A 19,119-nucleotide genomic window follows, 5' to 3' on the forward strand; every position below is an offset into this window, starting at 1 on the left:
CCGAATCTCAGATCGTTTGTTTTCAATTTCTCGCAACCCCTAACTCGGCGTCTGAGTCAGAGGTAACCCCTGACTCGGGTACGATTGACTCAGGCATGGAGATGCCCCTGACTCGATGGTCTTTACCTCCGAGTCATGTCTAACGACTATAATGCCCTCATCCTTCAAAAGAAAAGTCTCTTTCATTTCGTTTCCTTTCTTTCTCTTTCTCATCTACAACAAAAGGGGAACTACAAACCCTAAATCTCCTTCACTTCTTTCATCTGATCTCATTCATCTCGTTATCTGATCTTCTTCATCGATTTTATCTGATCCCATCATATCTCAACTGATCTTCGTTACTTTTGGTAATAAAAAGAAAGGTGTTATTCAGGATTTTGGTTTCATCAACTGTAGGTATAACTTCTCCTATATTTTATTAATAGTGTATGAATTGTGTGCTGGGTAGTTTTGATTGTAACGTGTTTTAGGGTTTTTCTTTGTTGTGAAATCTAGATAATTGTTAAGGTTTAGATTATGAATCATCTTCTGTTTCTATATTCTATTGGGTCTTCGGCTTGTGTTAGTAGATGTTGTAGCATTAGCCAGTGTACCTTTGCTGCATTTTAAATTTGATTAAAACCCATGTTTATTTTTCTTGGTTTTATTTACGTTTATCAATTGATTTATGAAATTTTTCGTGAACTAAGTAAGTTTATCTATATATGTAATTGCACACAAGGCATTCGATGAAATGTTTGAAGAGGATCAGGAAACCCCATCAGACGTTAATAACACACCAGGCTAATTTCTTACTACTAAACTGCATATCTCTATCCCTATATCTTTACAAGATATATAGATTATATTGAATGATCTGTGATATATGTATATTATTGTATTCAACCGCGTAGTATGCATTGCCTTGAACATCATGACTATATTTTTACCTCAGCTATGATCATTTTGATCCTTATCGGTTATGCTTTTGCATGTTATTTTTATCATGTACTATAGAAGCCATGAATGCTGTAAATTTTGGAGATGATCTCTTAAAACCTTGAAAGAACTTGCAAGTGATTTCGAGTTAAGTTCTTCTTCTTTTTTTTACTAGTCCGGACCAGTGTTTCAAAAAACTTTTTAGTGAAGCGATACGCTATCCTAGTAAAGCGTAAAGTGCAGCTTCAAAACGTTGTTGAAACGTATCTTCAATATATATATATATATATAATTACATACTTACAAATATATATGTGAAACTTCCTAACATAAAACCAAAAACTTCCTTATGCGGCTGCCCTAGGTGACTTTTGAACCTACTAACCCCTCCTGAATTTTTTTTATCACAGAACTTGCACTGCACATAGGAAACACACGTCTTCCTCAAATAATTGGACCTTCAATTTCAGTACCATATTTCCAAGATGGGTATTTGTTTTTGTGGATTTGTTAGCTTTGGTAGGCTGGCTACCCATTGCAGATCAGAAGAACAGAAGTGTAGAATAGCAGTAGAATAAAAGAAAGAGAAAAAAAGGAAGAAGAAGTTCTAGAATAAAATATGAAAAGTTTGAAGTCTCTAAATAGTCGGCTTGTTGAGATTTTAAGCTAGTTTTTAGGGATTTTTTCTACTAAAACATAAAAGGGAGACTTATCTAAAACCTATTTTTTAGATTTTAAACCCTTTTTTTTTCTAAAATATATTGACATAGTACTAAAGCGCCCGTATTGAAGCGATTCTTTATTGAAGCGCCAAAAAGAGCGCACCAATACGCGCTTCAAAACGTTTTTTGAAACACTGGTCCGGGCTCTCATATAATACTTTTTCGTATCTTGGCATGACCCGGGTTCCATTTTTTTGATAGTTTGAGGCTTTGAACTAATTAGACAAGGTATGAGTTATTTTCTTTTAACGAATTCTTGCTTAAATGTCTGAACCCTATTAGAAGCTGCATTTTGGCCATTAGAGGTTATATGAAGATGACCCATTGTGTTTTTTTTTATAATGTTGTAGTGTCGTTTGTTTTTCGTCGATTTTGTCTCGCAAAAGCACATACAAGGTCATTGTGTTCCTGTCCACTGAGTCAGGTTAGTGATCAGATACATATACTTTTTAAATAATTATGCTTTAACTGTATTGGCTTATCAAGCATAATGTTTTGTATTCTCGGAGATTAAAGTATTATACATATTAATTAGTTGATATAGATATTTTGATATTATACATATTAATTAGTTGCAAGGTCTTGATATAGATATGTTTTAACGAGCTATATCCTTGCCAAGTAGTTCGTCAGCAAATATTACCAAACTTCTCCCTTGAATATGTTTGGGAGTGACGGACTGCATAATGTTGCTATGGGCAGAGGTGGATTGGAAATTGTTCCTAGATCCCTTTTGCATATTGATGTAAAATTTATCTGCATCAAATGGACATTGTTCTTTGGCATCTATGTACAATGTTTTCCAGTGTATGTCAGGAGAGCCTGGAGGATCAAAGTTGCATGTTGGAGGTATTGTAGTATTCTTTAGTGAGAGATTGGAGTGTAAGTCCTCCTCAAATGATGTTTTTCTGTTCGATTAACTCAATTTTTACTATTGCCTGTAGGTCTTTCTTATAATACCGATGACCGGCAACTTAAGGAAAAATGTGACAGCTTTGGTGAAGTTACTGACGGTTAGCAACTGTTGTTTGTTCCCTTTACATCCTGTATATTGGCTGGCTGCAGTGGTTTTGCTCATTCTTGTTTCTAAAAGCACTGTGTTTTTTTTAGGATATTAGTTTTCCTTCTCTTTTGGCACAAGAAAATAATCAAGTGAAATTGAATTTTGTATGCATCATTGCATTGTGAGATCCTGAGATTTAAATGTATAAGATTCCCCGAGACAATGAAAATTTCACTCATGTTTTCTTACATAAAATGTTCAATACGTATTGGATCATTTGATGTGCAGCTAGACTTATCACGGACAGAAAAACTAGGAGATCAAGGGGATTTGGACTTGTCAGCAGGAAAATGCTAGTTTAGCTCTATCTTCTATGGAGGGTCGGGTGTAAAATTAAATGGAAATAATACATCTGCAGTGATTCAATTAGCTGTGGTTCATCTACGATGATACTAAAAGGACATTTTTGTTTGTTCAGGGTCTTGGTGGGATGTCTATCTGTGAAAGCTATGCTAATGAGAGACCTCCGTACTGGTGGAAAATTTGAGGGGTCTTATTGATTTCTCGAAGTTCGCATCTTGGAACATTTCCCATTATGTACAACTTACCATTCAACTTCTACTGAACATGTTATTATTGCTGAATGAACGTCATATATTGTACAATAGATGTATATGTATGTATTTGTTTTTAGTTCAAGGTTGTAAATGAACTGAGTAAAGTAAATGATGCAAAGTTAGCCCAATCTATACAAGGGTATTTTATGTCTAAAAAAGATCACTTTTGTGAGTCAGGTCTGACTCACAAAACAAACATATTTTCTGAGTCAAACCTTAATAAGTTATATCCAGACGACTCAGATGAGTCAGCTGCAAACAAACAAGGTGTAAGTCTTCTCCCTCACACATAAAATGTGTTAGACCCATGCTCTTCATCCAAAACCCACGGTATTTAAGTCTAATAATTGTTAAGGTTTTAGTCTATGTGGGACTAATGAAAAATCATCTGGTGAGCACTGGGTGTAGGGATCAAATCATGGTCCATCTATTTTTAGTTTAAAACAAAACTGTGTTTTCCAACAATATCCGCATTGGCATTCCTGCGACTTGGGACGAGTGGTGGCTGCTGCGACCGCTGCCGCCCATGCAGTCCTTTGTATTATTGATTTCTCAAAGTTCGCATCTTGGAACATTTCCCATTATGTACAACTTACCATTCAACTTCTACTGAACATGTTATTATTGGTGAATGAACGTCATATATTGTACAACAGATGTATATGTATGTATTTGTTTTAATTCAAGGTTGTAAATAAACTGAGTAAAGTAAATGATGCAAACTTAGCCCAATCTATACAAGGGTATTTTATGTCTAAAAAAGATCAGTTTTGTGAGTCATGTCTGACTCATAAAACAAACATATTTTCTGAGTCAGACCTTAATGAGTCAGATCCATATGAGTCAGGTGATTTCAGTCAGATCCAGACGACTCAGATGAGTCATCTGCAAACAAACAAGGTGTAAGTCTTTTCCCTCACACATTAAATGTGTTAGACCCATGCTCTTCATCCAAAATCCACAGTATTTAAGTCTAATAATTGTTAAGGTTTTAGTCTATGTGGTACTAATGAAAAAGCATCTGGTGCGCACTGGGTGTAGGGATCCAATCATGGTCCATCTATTTTTAGTTTAAAACAAAACTGTATTTTCCAACATTATCCGCATTGGCATTCCTGCGAATTGGGACGAGTGGTGGCTGCTGCGGCCGCTGCCGCCCGTGCAGTCCTTGGTCTTATTGATTTCTCGAAGTTCGCAGCATGGAGCATTTCCCATTATGTACAACTTACCATTCAACTTCTACTGAACATGTTATTATTGGTGAATGAACGTCTTATATTGTACAACAGATGTATACGTATGTATTTGTTTTTAGTTCAAGGTTGTAAATGAACTGAGTAAAGTAAATGATGCAAAGTTAGCCCAATCTATACAAGGGTATTTTATGTCTAAAAAAGATCAGTTTTGTGAATCAGGTCTGACTCACAAAACAAACATGTTTTCTGAGTGAGACCTTAATGAGTCAGATCCAGATGATTCAGGTGATTTCAGTCAGATCCAGACGACTCAGATGAGTCAGCTACAAACAAACAAGATGTAAGTTTTCTCCCTCACACATAAAATGTGTTAGACCCATGCTCTTCATCCAAAACCCACGGTATTTAAGTCTAATAATTCTTAAGGTTTTAGCCTATGTGGGACTAATGAAAAAGCATCTGGTGAGTACTGGGTGTAGGGATCAAATCATGGTCCATCTATTTTTAGTTTAAAACAGAACTGTGTTTTCCAACATTATCCGCATTGTCATTCCTGCGAATTGGGACGAGTGGTGGCCGCTGTCGCCCGTGTAGTCCTTGGTCTTATTGATTTCTCGAAGTTCGCAGCTTGGAACATTTCCCATTATGTACAACTTACCATTCAACTTCTACTGAACATGTTATTATTGGTTAATGAACGTCATATATTGTACAACGGATGTATATGTATGTATTTTTTTTAGTTCAAGGTTGTAAATGAACTGAGTAAAGTAAATGATGCAAAGTTAGCCAATCTATACAAGGGTATTTTATGTCTAAAAAATATCAGTTTTTTGGGTCAGGTCTGATTCACAAAACAAACATATTTTCTGAGTCAGACCTTAATGAGTCAGATCCAGATGAGTCAGGTGATTTCAGTCAGATCCAGACGACTCAGATGAGTCAGCTGCAAACAAACAAGGTGTAAGTCTTCTCCCTCACACATAAAATGTGTTAGACCCATGCTCTTTATCCAAAATCCACGGTATTTAAGTCTAATAATTCTTAAGGTTTTAGTCTATGTGGGACTAATGAAAAAGCATCTGGTGAGCACTGGGTGTAGGGATCAAATCATGGTCCATCTATTTTTAGTTTAAAACAAAACTGTGTTTTCCAACATTATCCGCATTGGCATTCCTGCGAATTGGGACGAGTGGTGACTGCTGCGGCCGCTGCCGCCTGTGCAGTCCTTGGTCTTATTGATTTCTCGAAGTTCGCAGCTTGGAACATTTCCCATTATGTACAACTTACCATTTAACTTCTACTGAACATGTTATTATTGGTGAATGAACGTTATATATTGTACAACAGATGTATATGTATGTATTTGTTTTTAGTTCAAGGTTGTAAATGAAATGAGTAAAGTAAATGATGCTAAGTTAGCCCAATCTACACAAGGGTATTTTATGTCTAAAAAAGATCAGTTTTTTGAGTCAGACCTTAGTGAGTCAGATCCAGATGAGTCAGGTGATTTCAGTCAGATCCAGACAACTCAGATGAGTCAGCTGCAAACAAACAAGGCGTAATTTTTCTCCCTCACACATAAAATGTGTTAGACCTATGCTCTTCATCCAAAACCCACGATATTTAAGTCTAATAATTCTTAAGGTTTTAATCTATGTGGGACTAATGAAAAAACATCTCATGAGCACCGGGTGTAGGGATCAAATCATGGTCCATCTACTTTTAGTTTAAAACAAAACTGTGTTTTCCAACATTATCCGCATTGGCATTCCTGCGAATTGGGACGAGTGGTGGCTGCTGCGGCCGCTGCCGCCCGTGCAGTCCTTGTTCTTAGTTTGTATCTGAGTGGTGGCATGGAGATGCAAGCTTCTTTTGACATTCAACTTTCATGGTATGCCTACAAGATCTTTGACAGGCCGTTTGAAGAAATTTTCGCGGCCCAAGCCCAAGTCAGGTGGAAGAGTACATTCACTAATCCTCTCGCTTCTGACTTTCGTCTGAACTCTGAAAACAACATTTTCTTTTTTGAAATCACTGAGATCTCTCAACAAGTACTACCAATTTCTCAAGGAAAAATGGAGAAAAAATCAGGCACAAATCAGTCAATCAGAGGCCAACATCCCAACTCCGTTACGGTTTCCGCATCGTTTTTGTTACATTCAAGCTCTGTTTTAGGATTAGCAATTACATACTGGGTTGCTCAAAATTTCTTCTCTATTAATCTCATCTCTAATCCAACTCAAACCCTAATTTTCCTCTGGGTAATTAAAAATATACCTTTCCATCTTCATTATTCTTTTCTTTTTTTACTGTTCAATTTTACAATTTGATTAACTTAGCTAATTTGTTTCTGTTGGGATTTTAAAGGTTGTTCAAAGTCCAATTCTGATTTTACTATACAGTCTCTTACGACAAGATCCTCAACAATGCTCTGTAAGTTACAAAAGTTAAACTCCTTCTCTTTTTTTTTTTCCTTATCAGAATTATGGATAATTTATTTTGGAATTTATTAGTGGCTTGATTAACAGTATGGGAAGGCAGTTGGGCGAGGAATCATTGGTCTACCCATTGGTATGTTATAAACAATGTTATAATTGCTATTCGATTGTTCGGAAATTCAGTTCGTATTCATGTTTTCATTTTAAAAATGGTCAATCATGGACGAAAGCTGTTTGATTGAAGTGCTAGATAAATATGCTTCAATGAGCTAAATGTGAAATGAAAAGTTTAGGGTAGTCATGAATTGGTAACTGTCTGACTTTAATTGGTAAATGTTATCATCCTTTTTCAATGGGGTATAGCAGAGGCACACGCGCGATGCGATTGCCATTCTTCTTGGCTATTGTAAATGGATATCTCTATGATTCTGCTGTTCGTTATCGTTTTTCACAGGAAGTCCAGCTAGCCCAATGGTTCTAGGGCTCTGACAATTTAAACGTTGTTGTTTTCCTGTTGAGGGAGGATAACATAAAGTTTTGTTAAGAGAAAAAGTTGGCACAAAGCTTAAACTCCCATTATAACAATATTACATCCAAATTACTGTATCCTGGTTTATGATATTTTTGTACATTGTCGTTGATTCTATTTTCTGTACGAAGTTGAGCTAGGTAGATGAGTCTTGACTCCGGTGAACCCCAATCTGCATCTAATACATTAGTAATGAACAAAACATAGCATAATGCCTTATGTAATTCTCGAGTTCCTATTAAGCATTTCCACAGAGAGTTCAAGTTCAAAAAGTACCATTGGGTTAATTCATTAATGACCAAAAAGATCGCGTAACGCTAGGCATTTCTACGGACAATTAGAGTTGAAAGATTTAAATAGTTGAAATAAGCTGACCAAAAACATAGCATAATAAATAAGCAGTCACCTGACTTCCTGCAAGGCATTTCCATAGACAGTTAGAGTTGACATATCCATTATAACTATAGCTTACATTATTTTGTTCCAATATCCCGTATAAGTGTAAGTGGGAAAAAAGAAGTAAAATACATAGTCCAATATCATGTCGAGTTCTTTAAATTGTTATTATGAGTCTTCAAATACTGTATTTTTCCAACTCCTCGGACTAAATGATTATGAATACCCCCAAATCTAGAGTAAAAACTTATAAAGATGATAGATTTATAGAATTTATTATATGGGTTCCAAAAATGAAGCTGCTATAAGTATCAATGTCGGTGGATTTTATACGAAGTCATGGTTGAAGATTTTATGCCCTTTTGATCTCGAACTCTCTTTTTCGCACCATCACCACCAATGTTCTCGGTTGCTTAAACTGGTTTAGAATCACAATAACTACTGAGAAAAAGAATTTCATTAAGATAAATTGAGATTGAGATATGAAATTTGATCCAGAGAGATGATATATATGGGTGGTTCAACGTGTTGTTTTAAATGCTAAGATATCCTAGGAACGGAAGTAAAATGGAAGGAATAATGTAAGTTGAAGGGTATTCATGTGATCTCAAGTTCCATGTAAAAATCTCTCCGGTCAAAATCGACCTTTACAATATTATAGTGAGATGTTTATTTATGAATTGTTCTTAATGCTTGTACTGTGTTTACGAAGAAAATGTTGAAATAAACTTGCAGGGGCACTGATAATGGCATTTTGCGGTGTTATGTTGGGCGCACCAATTGGTATTCAGTGAGTAACAGATTATTATCGTGGAGTCCAAACTTAGTATTGTACAGGGTTTTTAGTATTCTCCCTTCTTGAGTTAAGCTGTGTGTTTTGCCATTGGGACAGGGATTTAGGAAAGACAGTTAACTGGTCTCTTCTTATGTCATTGTTCAGTGTGAGTACTCAGTGCAGTTCCCTTCTTCTGTCCTTTTTGAATTCTTCGATGTTTAATTGTATTCTTAGTTGTGATTTTTTTTTGTGAAGTTTGGATACAAAATTGCCGACTTCTGTTTGGCTTCATTCTTTTAGTTCTTTTTAGACTCTTAGTAAGTTTTTGTGGTAAGAAGTGGGCTTTTTTTTGTGTGTGTAGATTGTTCCTACTGCTTGTGTTTTTGGGTCATCATGTAAAGATTGGCTGCGCATATTTGCACATACTGAGTAAGCCTTCTCTCCTATGTTTCCCGTTGCTTCTTTTTTCCCTTCTCTTTTTACCATTGTATTGGTATTGGTACTGTAGATTTCAAAACCTGGAGTGATTTTAGTTTTGCAGTCTTATTTGCGATTATTATTAAAGATAGAATAATCTAATCTCAGGCCTGGTGGAGTTATTGATATTATCATCTGTGTACCATCTCATGGTGCTCTTCTTGGAGCCTGGTTTGGAGCTTGGCCTATGCCACTTGATTGGGAAAGGCAATGGCAGGTGATGATCACATCTCTTATAATTATCATTTGTCCGTCGGTCAGAAATGTGTTTTTGTTTCTTATAACTACAAAACGTTGTCTCTTCTTTTCGGTAAGCACCTTATTTTCCCCAGCTTAAGGTGTTCCTCTTATGTGTGGGTTAAACTTGTTCCAAGTCCGTCAAACCTGTTGAAGCATTCAAACTTTTATTTTTAACATGATAAAAAGCAATAATTCCTCTGTCCTGGGCAACTTATCAGTTGCGAAAGAAATATAAATGCATAGTTCGTTAGAGTATCTTAAACTCAGTTCCCAAATTTCTTCTTATGCCTTCACTGCAGTTATTTGTTTGCTGAGCAAGTTGTTATTATAAATACTATACTTATTCAATGTCTGGTTCTTTGTTTATGCTTTCAATTCAATCAATTCTTAAACGTTACTTCTTCTTTGTGTAGGAGTGGCCCGTCTGTGTCAGTTATGGAGCAGTAGCTGGCTATTTGATTGGGATTGTGGCTTCTCTAGGGTTTGTTCTTGTGTTTGGCGAAAGAAGAGAACTTGTCAAAGAAGAGTGACCTAACTCATAGCTTAATCAATGTAATCCAATTACTCTTCCAGTTGAATTTCATTTGCCTAATCCAACAGATGGGTATAATCTAGACCCTGTAGGACCTCAATGTCCGTGGAAAGTAACTTCCAATTTTGCTGAAAATGATACAGTAACAAACAACGGCCCAACCGGAATAGAAGCCCATTACGTCAATGGTGTGGGCACCACCCCCACGGCAAATTTAAGGCGTATGATTTTTTTACCACTGCTCATTGCAAAACAAGAAAAACTAGTAACACTAAACCACTCGGCCAAAAGCTGTGTGGACGTTAGAGTATTGAGGGACTGTTCCCTTGTGCCAGGACTTACTTGCCAAGGGACAGTCTCAAGTAGACAGCTTCTATCGGGGGGTAGAGGCCTCCCAAAAGGCAATGGAGGCGTGCAAAGGTTTCCTCGGGCAAGACAAAAATTGGTCCCAGAGTGCAAAGGCAGAAGGGAGCTCAACTGATATTGGCATTTACTCACTGCCTTGAACAAGAAATTAAGAGATAATAACTTTCAGAACCACAACGTGGTATAGTGTTGTACAGATCTTTTATGACTAATTACATATACTTTAATTACACATGTATTCCTTGAAGGAGAATCACTTGTATGGTACAACTTACTGACATTGTGCATAATAAACTTATCTCCCAATTTTGACCAGCATCAAGGACATCCCAGTTTAGATCAGTATCGACGCGTTGATCATACTTGGCTGCATTAAAATCATCGAAGTTGGATTTTTTTTTAGAGCTTCATCTGATGTTGCTCTTTTCTTCAATAATCAAGTATACTGGTGAATCCATCATCTTCCACTTTAGAACCCTGACTTGATTGTGCCAGTCAAAGTTCTCCTCCTCTTGCTTGCCTCAGAACTAGTACCACTGTCACTACTACTACTGCTGCTACTTCTCTTATCTATACTATAATATTCTGTTAAAACTTCTCTGGTTTGCTCCAGAAGTATGACCGCTACCACTGCGGCGTCTCTTGCCCTTACTGTAGAAGTCCTTGATTGTACGCTCGATCAATTCCAGTACCCGGTCACCATATTTGGCTAGTTTTGCCCTAAATTCGGTGGATTTAACGAATGTAAGATTTCACAATAACACCCATAATGATTCCTGTACAAACGCAAACAGGTTTACCTTCCTATGCCACTGATCTCGAGAAGTTCTTCTCTTGTTTGGGGAATTCTTTCGCTTATACGTTGTAATGTAGGCCTCCTATTGTGGGAGTGAGGGAGTGAGAGAGAGAGAGAGAGAGAGAGAGAGAGAGAGAGAGAGGTATCATGATTTATTGATTTTCATATATCAATTGGGACAAATAATCTAAGGAAGTAAAGCCCTTACGAAAATGAACGGGAGGGAGAACATACGTGAATATGTGGTGAGCATTAACACCTTCAGCAGCAGTGTCCAAAATATCACTTCGAAGCAACAACAAAGCATCAAAGATCTTGGCAGAAAGAGGCTGCAAAATGAAGACAAACAAGTGTTTTTAATTGATAATGCTCAAGGGCATGGAATTTACTCAGGCATCAAAAGCACAAAGTATAGCAAATGGACTGTAATTTACCTTGTCAGCTTCATTTTCCTGTGGGTTGTTCGTCTTCCCTGAAGAGGCAAGTGGATCTTTTGCCACCAGAGGTTTAGATGTTTTCATGGGAGCCGGGAACCTAAAAGGTATATCAGTGACAACAGAAACAGAATACATAAGCCTATCATTGCAACTTTATAAGCTGGATTTACCAGGATAAAAGTAAGCCTACTTCTAAAACTTAGTTAGCATTTTTCTGGACTTGCATAGTGTTGAACGTTAATATCTATTCAATATAAGATAAACCTAATACTAAAAGATGGATGCATCTATATCTTACAAACAAAAAGACATTCCATTAATAAAAATCAGTTTCATCAAAGTAAAGCTTCAAAAGCACATACTACAATTTCACAGCTCAACGGATATTTGTAGTGAACACTACAATTTGAACTGATGATGGCGTCCAATAATTACGAAGTGGAGTGGCATGTAGGAATAAGATCCTAAACATGTCTGCATGTGGTGCCCATAGGGCCTCAAAATATGCAGACAGTCTGTCATTCCTTTCTCACATTATAATAAGCAACAACGTGGCAAACATCAAATGAAATCCTAACCTCTTCAGTTTTCAGTCTTCAAACTTCAAAATCTATTTTCAATCAACTTTGATGCTGTAATTACTTAGATCAACTAAGGGCTTTTCATAAGCCAAATTTTGCAGGGATAAGCTAAACTTGGGTCAAGCAGCTTTGTTGTTGGATCCCCTCGTGATATGAACATGAATCTGTCTAGGTTGAAAGTGAATGGACTAAGCACTGTCTAATTTATATTTGCCAATTCAATAGATTGGGATTTATTTGCCTATGTAAGTTACTTGTCTCATTTATATTTCTTCTCATTTTAACACGGCAAACATGAAAAATGCATGCTTTACCCTTGCATGAAAGCATGTGAATATCGACAAAGAAGCATATATAGGCTTCCTAACCCACAAAATCCAAATATCTATCTTAGCACTGCTTTCCTGTCGCACCCCTCTTCTACGGATGGCTACTTAAACAAAGTTCAACTGATATGGGACAGAGAGCTCTTGAAAATAGACTCAAAGTGAACTTATCTATAAAATATCACATATTAAGATGTCCGAGTACTTGCTCCTCGAAACTACTACTTATTGGGTCTCTTTCATTGATAACGAGAAATTAATGAGCAACACATGACGCAAAGCTTGACCTAAGAACAAGCAACTCCGTAAGGAATGCAACAAGCAACCAAGAGAAACAGTTTTCGCACCTTAAAATAATTTTCTTTCCACCATGGCAAAGATTGTAGAACTTGGACTCGTTTACCTAAAGACCAGGATAAAGACAGTAAATAGTTAAAGCAAGATTCAGAGACTAACAATTTTCTGTGCAGAAATTGAACTAAAGGACTGCGGCACCTTCAACACTGATGATACGGATCCATAATCACTTCTCTTAACTTTCTCCACAAGAAATTCCTCAGTAACAAGATGATGCAGAATTCGGGATGCTTCTTAACCTGATGCTTCACCAAGTCGTATCGATGCTTCTTAACCTGAGTTTTTAATCGCCAGTATCACCAAGGTCAGTTATATGAAGCCAGCAAATTGGAAAACATTTTTATCATATCAACTTACAATTTGGCTCATGGAACCTCTGAAGAATTCCAGGATATGCGATGATGAATTTTTCTGTCCTGTTGACTTAACTAATTCAACCTGAGCATCAGGAAGAAATAAATGATTATTGAACGAGTCCAAGCACTGCAAATGCAAATAACTAGAGAACTGATTTTCACCAATTGCTTTGCTACGCCTGTTACATCCTTTTCGATATGAGTTAAAGTCTTGGAACAGTTATCACAAGTTTTATTACACGCCATAGGATCAAACTTTTCCCCAAAATGAATAAGTTGTAAGAAACGTCGGCAATCAACATCATTTTCGCAATAGCTAACCTGTTACACATTTAAAAAAAATCACTTCTGTCAATCCTCAATCTAAATCACATAACCAACAAAAAAAGAAGATTTCTGCGCTACAGACCATTCGCAAAAGATTGTCAATATTCGTCTCCAGTAACTTTGAATTTGTCAAAGAAGTGCGCCTAGATCCAGCTGCAAATGGACCTGGCTCCGCGGCTCCATGAGTAAGCATATTCTTGACTCGAATCTGCCCAAATCAGAAAAAGCAGTCTGACAAAAAGCGGAACCCAAAATTTATAAAGATAATAATAGATAGAGTACTTAAGTCCCTAGGCCTTTCAAGTAATTGATTGCAAGGTTTTAAAAAGCGAAAGCGTGGGGCGAAGCGCTCTCATACTAAAGCGTAAAGCGCTGCGAAAGCGTAAAGCGGAAGCGAGCTTTTTAAATATATAATAATATGTATAAATAAGAAGTTGCTAACTTAATAAAAGAAAACTACGAAGTTCAGACATAATGAAAGGAACAATTAAACTAACTAAGCATATGGCATACTGATACTGCCTATTCTACCTAAAAGCTTTTAAATATACTAGCCACGAATATCTGCATCATTCATATCATCATGTAGACAGTCATCATCATCATGTTTTCATGCCCCATAAATTAGGTTTATTAGTATTTAGTTAGAAAACGTGAAACAGGCCCTACTGGGCTTCAAAGGCAAGCTTTTTATTTTCTAATTTAAACCAATTCGTAAAGCGGCGCACTAGAAGCGCCTAGGACCTGAAGCGCAAAAAGGCACCTTCGATTGATTTTGGTAACCTTCGATTGATTTTGGAAGTGAATGATGGATGACAAAGCGGACATCAGGTTTGTTAATACCTGCAACATGTATAGGTCAAAATACGAAATATATATCTATATGAGCTATGGCAGAGTAAATTAGGAGAAAAATCAATTTTACCCATTCCGAATGCTATTGTTGCACATATTATATTGATCTTATCTTCACTCCAGTGCTTTTGAACAAATGCTCGTTGGTCAGGGTCCATGCTACCATGGTAAAACGATGCTTTGTGACCACACTCCTGAACATCAAAACAACCTTTAACTGTAAAATCAAACCTAATGAGCAAATTTTTCGATACCAAACTTTTGAATCCACATTAAAGCAGTTTTCACTGGTGGAACTAGACTGCCATTCAAGGTAATGACACTAATAAATTAGGTAAGTCTGCCTGATTATGAGATATGATATGAGAATGGTTACAACTTCTTGTACAGATGCGGTTAAGAACGCACATTTTCTTCATCCACCTCAAAACTTTCTCATCTGTACCTCAATTCCCTTCTATTCATTCTATTATTTCTATTATGAATAGAGCAAACATGACAGAATCTAGAAAGTACAATGGTGCACAAGCAGGAGACGTGGAAAGCGTAGTTGTGATGGATCAATGACCATGTCAGGCATGCTTATAACTTCATTTAGGAGGATTGCATGTGTAGAACAGGATAGTGTGCCAGTGTTATGTCAGTGTCCCAGATAGAATAGTAAATAAGGACCCAACCATGTGCCACACACACTGACATTTCCTAAAACAATTCTCAAGGAATGACTTTGTTAGAAGAACTGATTTCAACAGATGAATCACATCCTAAGTTCAAAACAGGGTAAAACCGTGTTCTCCTCTTTCCACCCAGTTCAAATCTATCAATGTGGTGTTTGGACATTAATTCAAAATAAACTAGATGACATTAAAAAGTAACAATTGGATACTGCCCACTGCCAGCACTAGGTTGAAGAGTTTGGCTTTGAAAACAATCTAAGCCTTCAGTGTCATCCAAACTCTCAGACAAAAAAGAGAGAGAGAGAGAGAGAGAGAGAGAGAGAGAGAGAGAGAGACAAACCTGCAACTTCTCCGCAACTTTCTCACAGTCCATTCTGGAAAGACAATATATAATGCCGCATTCATCAAGATGGTTGTCTCTAATGAATTTGTCGATGTCCTCCATACAGTTATTTGTCTTGGGAACCGTGGAGTACCTGCAAGTCGCCATTCGTGAGGCTTGTCAAATATAGAGTAAAAATATTGCAAAGGGGAAATGAGATCTCCACTCATATTTTACATGCCGTGGACACCTCAGTGAAAACATACGCTTGCTATCCACTCTATTATTAGCTTAAACCAGCTACGGCAAGCATGGGATGATCCTTGAATTGTCATAGATTATGTCTCAGAATACAGATCAAGATCCGCTATCTAGGTTCTACAGGCAAGTGTAAACGCCATGTAAATGAATTAAGAACAAAAAAGAAAAAAGAAAAGTGGGTGCAAGTTGTTTTCCATCTCTAAAAATGTAAATGTACATATATCTCAAAAAATGACAAGAATTCCCCTGTGTGCATGTCTATACTACAAAATACAAATGCATTATAGGAAACAAATCGAGCGTACACAGATATGCACAAAGCAACCATTACAGTATGAAAATGAAAAGACTTTTTAGTCGAACCTGATAGTCCGGTCTAAAGTCATGCCCCCATTGGCTTACACAATGAGCTTCATCCACAACTATCCTCGAAAGAGATTGACGTGCATGCAATTTTTCCAATTGTCTCAACAAAACATCACTCCTGCACTCAAATCAGTGTCATGTGAACATTAAAGACAGTACTAAATTCCAAGGTATCTCATTACAGAAAAGGTTCCCCCAAGCCTCATTAACTCTTTTTAATAATTATAGAACAGTGCAGCTCATTTTGTAATCATACAAAAGCAATTTTGTACTTTCTCTAATTTAGGGTAAGGTAACAAATGGCTTATTAAGTAACCAATGCCTCAAAATCTCAATGGAAGCAGAACTGGTTTACTGAGGGTTCTGTTACGTACTTAGATGAAAGCAAGGTGAACATAAAATAAACAGGAAATGCGGCCATTAACTAATCAGCACATTCATATATATCTAAAATTAGAGTGAGAAAGCACTCACTTAGCAACTTTCTCAGGAGTGACATATAATAACTTGTATTTACAGCAACTAGAGCTCAGTTCTCTAAATATCTCTTGCTGTTCAGTCCAGTCCATATTGGCACTCAAATGAGCAGCAGGGATATTGGCCTAATTCAAGCAATTCAGAGGAATTGTTAAACTAAAATCTGATAGGAGAAAGAGAAGTCAAAACCATTAATTAATAGAAAGTAACATAAATATACAGTACCTGTTGCAAATGCATAATTTGATCTTGAATGAGAGACACAAGAGGTGAAATCACCAAGGTTACACCCTCACATACAAGAGCAGGAAGCTGTGGAGAACACCATGGAGTTTAATAAAGGAACTAATTGGGTTAATAAAATACACGATATAACTTGATGTGCATTTTCTGTTTCCGTCAGATTTTTCGAGACCGCCAAAGAATGAGCATTCAGTGTTGTTGCTTATGTTGAATGACACTCAATAACTCTTTCTGGCGAAAGAGAAGAGTGGAAAGCAAAAAAATGAAAATGACATCCTAAAGAATCATAATCACTAGTTTTTGTTCAGTGTGCGCCTTTAACAGTTTAGTTTCATCCAAGAGAAGACTAAGGCCACTAGCAAACCCTATTAACCTAGTGAAAACTGAGATAAAATTATTACCCACTTTCTTTATGGAACATGTCTCAGGTTACACCAGAGTCCAGGACAATGTGATAAAATTCTTAGTTATGAATGGCCATTGATTTATGCACAGGCATAGAAGCTCATAGTTATTTTCCTACCTGGTATTTCAAACTCTTTCCGCCTCCAGTTGGCATCAAAACAAAAACATCACAGCCGCTCATTGTAGCATTAATCACCTCCCTCTGATTGAGGCGAAACGAACGATTCCCAAGTACTTTCCAGTTATTGGCCTGAAGCAATGCACTAAAATTCAGAAGAAGTTGTACAATACAAAAATCAAAAGACACTTGTATAATACTAATTGTCAGAAGAGATGTATCTTAGATATATGACTACAGACAAACAGAACTGCATGCACTCTTCAAGTACTAGCTTCCCATGGGGATTGTGAACATTCTTACCCGCTACGGTTAGACTCACACGAACTTATTATGGGGATATTAATATGTTGCCAAAACAATCTTATTACTTTCACACTGTTTCCATTAGGATGGACATCTGTTGATGCAATAAGTCGATGATCTGTTGCTCTTGAAGCTACCAGAAGCAAGAAAGATGCTTAAAAAGAAAAACAATAGATAAGCACCACCGATACTTATGAGTATCTATATACCTTACTCATTGGAATTTGAATATACCTTTTGGTGGGATTCATGGAGATAACATACATACATATAGGCATACCATTAGATTCACTCATGTAGTTTAGAAACGAACCTCCAGCTCTTCAGTCCATGGAAAGTTACTACTACTCCAACATCCCTTGTCATTCGATCCGTCGACATATTTAACATCAATGATCTTTTGAGTAAAGGCTTCCCTTTCCAGAGAGCCTGGTGTGACAGAGCTACCCACAGAAGATAATGACAATGATGAGGTCGCCCCACTAATACAGTAGTTAAAATCGGTATGCATATGGACTGGAGCATCAAATCTCAGAGGACCAATCCTGGATGTGGTTGCTGGTGTCTCAGGTTTGGAACCCCTGCATGCAGTGGTGGATGCTGAAAAATGTAAATTCTGTCTATCTTCATTCAGCGATGAAGCCTGGATATAATTCTCAAGAAGCCTAACTTCCTTGCTCAACTGCAACCTGGTTATGAGTAAAAAGATAAAATAATAGTTTCTCACACTCAAATTAGAATCAAAGAGTGTATTGGGAAAGATAACTGGGGAACAATACATACACAAAAGAGGGACTAACCTATCCTGGTTAAGCTTCCTTAACTGAGGTGAGCTTCTTAGATCATCCACATTGTCAAGAAGCTCATTGGATATGGAAATTAGTAACTCCTTCATCTCCTGCAAATGAGTTGCAGCTTCTGGGCAAAGTGCTACCTGGATCAATTTTACTAATATGTATCAAAAAAAAAAAAAAAAACGAGAATATGAGATGGGCAGAGTTGATCAGAACACAAAGAATATACCTTCTGTCCATGACCACAGTTCGCGGATAACTCTGGCGGCAAACATGACCCTTCAGCACTTCTACAGTTATCTATTTGTACAACTGGGGTGAAAGGTGGAAGCTCAGGCATTGATAATTGTTGAGTGCAAGTTGAGCGGAATTGTTTGTGAATGATTTGATCCACATCAAGATTCTGAAATCAAGAAATGAAGAACAGAAAAAAAATTTAAGCTTCAAATTGAAGTTTTATTACAATACTACTTACATCATGAAATATGATAATGAGCACATGTTACCTGAAAGAACTCATCATCATCAAAAACATCAGCAAAGCTTTCACCTAACCCATGGTCAATAAATTCATTACTAACAGGATCTGGGTAGATCATTGCTTCATCTCTCCCATAAGGCATTTCCATATTTGAATCACTGAAAGTTTCTGCAGCATTAGACCTTTCTGGCAAAGAAGTGCTAGTGCTTACTACAGGTTTACCAACCGTGGAATTGGAATCAACGAAGTTCTGGTGATTTAGCACTTTTTCAGGAATTGAACTTTCAGAAGATTTCCGAGACGTATCAAATGAACTCCATACAGTAGTTTTCTTTGGTGTATCATAACAAGAATATGTTGCCGTGGATGGTGAATTATCTGCACCACTAATACAAACTACAGGTGAACTTACTCGAGGATTC

The 19,119-nt window shown here is 37.0% G+C and overlaps 1 protein-coding gene, 1 long non-coding RNA gene and 1 pseudogene across 5 annotated transcripts; 2 read left to right on the forward strand and 1 right to left on the reverse strand.

Annotated features, from left to right (window-relative positions):
* Positions 1-208: 208 nt before the first annotated feature.
* Positions 209-3,381, forward strand: LOC113325962. 4 transcript variants are annotated; one of them, XR_003348203.1, is made up of 5 exons: positions 209-396; positions 1,991-2,064; positions 2,232-2,489; positions 2,585-2,653; positions 3,122-3,381. It is a non-coding gene; the product is annotated as an uncharacterized LOC113325962 (long non-coding RNA). The 4 variants fall into 4 exon arrangements; XR_003348201.1 differs by lacking the exon at positions 3,122-3,381 and having other exon boundaries at positions 2,585-2,899; XR_003348202.1 differs by lacking the exon at positions 3,122-3,381 and having other exon boundaries at positions 2,266-2,489; positions 2,585-2,899.
* A 3,068-nt stretch (positions 3,382-6,449) lies between these two features.
* On the forward strand, positions 6,450-10,084 carry LOC113326949 (uncharacterized protein C1450.15-like). The gene is made up of 8 exons (XM_026574603.1): positions 6,450-6,720; positions 6,827-6,892; positions 6,988-7,030; positions 8,558-8,612; positions 8,715-8,763; positions 8,959-9,026; positions 9,183-9,291; positions 9,728-10,084. Exons 1-8 carry the CDS (start codon positions 6,535-6,537, stop codon positions 9,842-9,844), a joined length of 693 nt encoding a protein of 230 aa, XP_026430388.1. The 5' UTR covers positions 6,450-6,534; the 3' UTR covers positions 9,845-10,084.
* Positions 10,085-10,663: 579 nt separating this feature from the next.
* LOC113326948 lies at positions 10,664-18,880 on the reverse strand (annotated as a pseudogene).
* Positions 18,881-19,119: the final 239 nt, after the last annotated feature.

Source organism: Papaver somniferum, unplaced genomic scaffold (assembly GCF_003573695.1).
Source record: "Papaver somniferum cultivar HN1 unplaced genomic scaffold, ASM357369v1 unplaced-scaffold_10, whole genome shotgun sequence".
NCBI classification, from domain to species: domain Eukaryota; kingdom Viridiplantae; phylum Streptophyta; class Magnoliopsida; order Ranunculales; family Papaveraceae; genus Papaver; species Papaver somniferum.